Source organism: Amborella trichopoda, chromosome 13 (genome assembly GCF_054954075.1).
Source record: "Amborella trichopoda isolate Santa Cruz 75 chromosome 13, AtrichopodaSantaCruz75HAP2 v2.0, whole genome shotgun sequence".
Classification (NCBI taxonomy): domain Eukaryota; kingdom Viridiplantae; phylum Streptophyta; class Magnoliopsida; order Amborellales; family Amborellaceae; genus Amborella; species Amborella trichopoda.
In genome coordinates this window covers 50,742,046-50,745,852 of record NC_142348.1, presented here as the reverse complement: position 1 = coordinate 50,745,852, position 3,807 = coordinate 50,742,046, and the positions used below count along the sequence as shown (strand labels likewise).

The 3,807-nt window shown below is 40.0% G+C and overlaps 1 protein-coding gene across 1 annotated transcript; it reads left to right on the top strand.

The window, feature by feature from the left end:
- Nucleotides 1-609: 609 nt before the first annotated feature.
- Nucleotides 610-2,915, top strand: LOC18445926 (UPF0496 protein 1). The gene is made up of 2 exons (XM_006856052.4): nt 610-873; nt 1,124-2,915. The coding sequence occupies exon 2, from the start codon at nt 1,456-1,458 to the stop codon at nt 2,563-2,565; it is 1,110 nt and encodes a 369-aa protein (XP_006856114.1). The 5' UTR covers nt 610-873; nt 1,124-1,455; the 3' UTR covers nt 2,566-2,915.
- The last annotated feature ends 892 nt before the right edge of the window (nt 2,916-3,807 follow it).

Genomic DNA, 3,807 nt, shown 5'->3' with positions numbered 1-3,807 from the left:
TCTAGATGTCAAGATAATCAATTTAAAGATATTTGGACATCAAAACAACCTCTTTCAACAAAAATTTTGAAGTAGGCTCTAATTTGATTGTTTAGAACCTCGGAATTCATTTTATAGCGTTATTTTTTAGGGAGAGAATGGGTAAGAGAGAGACAACGTAAGAGAGAGAGAGACCGAGTTTTTGATTCATTACAGGTAGAGAGAGAAAGCAAATCCACGGTTGTAAACCACCAGTATTGTGGCTGCTTCTTAGAGAGTGAAGTATCGGCACTGGTCGGTTTTGAGAGAAAAACATGAGAGAGAAAATGAAGTAGAAAACGCGAGGACAACGTCTTTGCTTTGACTTGTCATCATTTCTAAACGGGGAATCAAGGGGTTTTAAAAGGTATAAACCCCAAGAATTCATGGAGAGAGAAAGCAATTTCATAGAGAGAGAAAGGAAAGACAAATTGAGAGAGAGAGAGAGACTTCGTCGCAAAGTCACAGTACATAGTTGAGAGGGAGAAGGAGTGAGAGTGAGATTTTAGGGCTATTTGTGTCAATTGCTGAGAGAGATCAAGTTCTGAAATTTCAACCAGGGGCTTTGGGATCAGCTTGAGAGAGAAGCTTCTTCTCTTGGAGATTAGAGAGAGAGAGAGTCTTCTTCTTTGGAGTTTAGAGAGAGAGAGAGGAGGGAGAGCCGGCCAATTGGTGATTGAAAATACAGAGAGAGAGAAAGCTTCTTGTTTTGGGGATTGGAAAGAGAGAGAAGCTTCTTCTTTGTAGTTTAGAGAGAGAGACTCCTTCTATAGAGATTCGCTTAGTCGTTGCTTCCCGCGTTAAAACAGTAGACAAAAGCAGCAAGCTTCTTCGCCGTTGCTTCGTGCGTTTCAGGTTCATTACGTCACACCTCTCTCTCTCTCTCTCTCTCTCTCTCTCCCCTTTCTGATCATCTAATGCGTGAAAGCGATTGCCCCCCTTTTTGAGTGCATTTCCTCGACGTTTCATCTTCCATGGCGTCCATTATCTGTCTAACATTGCTTGCAAGCTAGGTTTTCTGCTCATTTCTGTTTATTTTCCACCTCCTTATATATTGCGATCTGCTTTGCTGGTTCTCGTTTACCTCTTCATATTTGGTTCACAGATCAAAGCTAGGGCTTATCAACGCTTTCTAAAGGATCAAAGCTAGTGTTTTTCTGAGGATTTCTCTTCTTTGGTACAAAAACCCCATCCTTATTGAAATTTCAGCCCACTTGAGCTTGGTTATTTGATCTCTACTCAAACCAGTAGATATTTCGAAGAGTCTCAGAAAACCCATAAAGAAAATGCCCAAAACAGAGTAAAGAGGGACCTTTTCTGTGAAATTAAACCGGAAAAGGGAGTAAAAGAGGGCGCTTTCTGTGAAATTAAGTTTGTAAAAGGACTAAAAGGAGGAGCTTTTAGTGAAATTGAGGATCTCGAAAGGGGTTTCTAGCAATGGGAGGAAAGATGAGTAAGAACGGTAACCCCAGTGCAGTGCTACAATTCGATGGAAATCTCCAATATGTCTCAGAATTGTTCTCCTATGAAGAAGCCTGTAAGCTCGATCCCGAGTTAGAGTTCTTCGATAGCAATTTACAGGCCCAAACAAAACAAGCCATTAACAAATTAGCAGTTGGGGTGGAAGTCAGATCTCTCTCTGTTGAATCTCTGAAGGATGTGATCTCTTGTCTCCTCGAAATGAACCAGGAGGTTGTCAAGGTAATTTTAGAGCGCAAGCAGGACATTTGGAAAAGCCCTGAGCTTTTTGACCTTGTTGAGGAGTACTTCAACAACAGCTTACAAACCATGGATTTCTGCACTGCCCTCGAAAAATGCCTGAAAAGGGCAAAGGATGGTCAGATGATTATCCAAGTTGCCCTCCAACAATTTGCTGAAGCTGGGGAGGGCCATCACCAAAAGACCCTCGAGGAATTAAGGAGTTTCAAAATGGCAGCTAGCCCATTCACTGAGGAGTTCTTTACTCTCCTTCAGTCAGTTTATAGCCAACAAGTCTCTATGTTAAAGAAATTGGTGGCCAAAAAGAGCAAGCTCGATAAAAAACTAAAGTCTATTAAGGTCTGGAGAAGGGTATCAAGCATTATTTTTGCATCTGTTTTTGCCACTGTTTTGATATGTAGTGTAGTGGCAGCTGCTGTGGCCGCACCACCTGTTGCCGCAGCATTGGCCGCTGCGAGCGCGATCCCTATTGGCTCTGCCGGTAAATGGGTCGACTCTTTATGGAAGAATTATGAGGTTGCCTTAAAGAGTCAAAAGGAAGTGATAAATTCGATGCATGTTGGGGCTTATGTGGCCATCAAGGATCTTGATAACATACGTGTTCTTGTTGATCGATTGGAGATTGAAATTGGGTCTTTGTTGCAAAATGTGGATTTTGCATTGCAAGCGCAGGATGCCATCAAATTGGGGATTGAGGAGATAACCAAGAAGTTTGAGGTGTTTACTAAGAGTATCGAGGACCTTGATGACCATGCAACTCGATGCCATAGGGACATTCAAAGGGCGAGAACTGTGGTTTTGCAGAAGATCATCAAGCACCCTAGTTGAGGTTTTACTTTCTGACAATTGTGGGTTTCTTGGATTTCTCTTCTCGTGGCCAGAAAAAGCTTGGTACAGGGTACCTTTTGTTTGTTGTTTAATGTTTCTCTTTAATTCCAATAGTAATTTAAGGTTTATATGTCTGGGTATGTCACCCAGTATGAATTAACAGTAATTTGAGGCTGCTTTTTTTTTTTTTTTTCTCATTGTACTTTTCTTTAACAACTTGGGTCATCTTCTTTTTCTCAAAAAATTGAGGTCCTCTTCAGATGCTGTCTTGTAGAACAGTGAGGAAGAAGTGGAACTGTTATGTATGAGACCTGGTTGTTGTATCCATCTTAACTATATTTTTCTGATGATATTTTTATGTCTTAATGTTGTTTCGATGATGACGATTCTGGGAATTACCTGTGAGTTGCAATCCATAATGACAATGAAAAGGAACAATATAGTAATGGATAAAAGCGACAGTAAAAGAGAAAGCATGACCACTAGAGAAAGGAGAATGACCACGTGGTAAAGAACCAGTTCAAGGGGTTGAATAACAAAGAAGAAACCAAGAATGGAATTATAATGAGAGTAGAAATGTACAGACAGTATATGTGGAAATAGAAATTATGGTAGGAAAGATATGAAGGCATGGGAATAGAAGAAAACAAAATTTTCTTTTATCTTTTTTCTTTCTTAGTGTGTGTGCTCACAATGGCCTCCCAGGAGGTCATTCATTATGGTACTTATGGGTTGGACCAAGCTTTCATACTTATATAGATTTCTGGAGGTCTACTGAATTCATTTATATGACTTTTTATTTGGAGAAATAAACCAGATGTAGTGCCTTTTAGAATTTGACATATAGTTACTAAGCATGGGTATCATCGAGTATCCATAGTTGGTTCCCCATGAACTTTCTCTGTCTTTCCCATGGCCAATCTGTGAAATTTTCTGATACACCTCTGCTGGGTTCATACTTTCTAATCTGACATCCACTGATTCTTCTAGGTTAAAATTGATTCAATTTTTTAGGTTTGTGATTCTGGTTTTAACTGGCTAGTTTAAGACCTGAATGTCTGATCTTCTAGATTAGAAATGTTTTCAACTTTATATTTCCAATCAATACATCGACCACATTGCCCATTCTTCTGGGATGGCCACGGATGCAGGGCAAAATGTGATTTGACTCCAATGCAGGGATGCGGTATTCCATAAATTCTGCAGATTATTATTTGGAATTCCCGATCCTGTGTTAGAGAG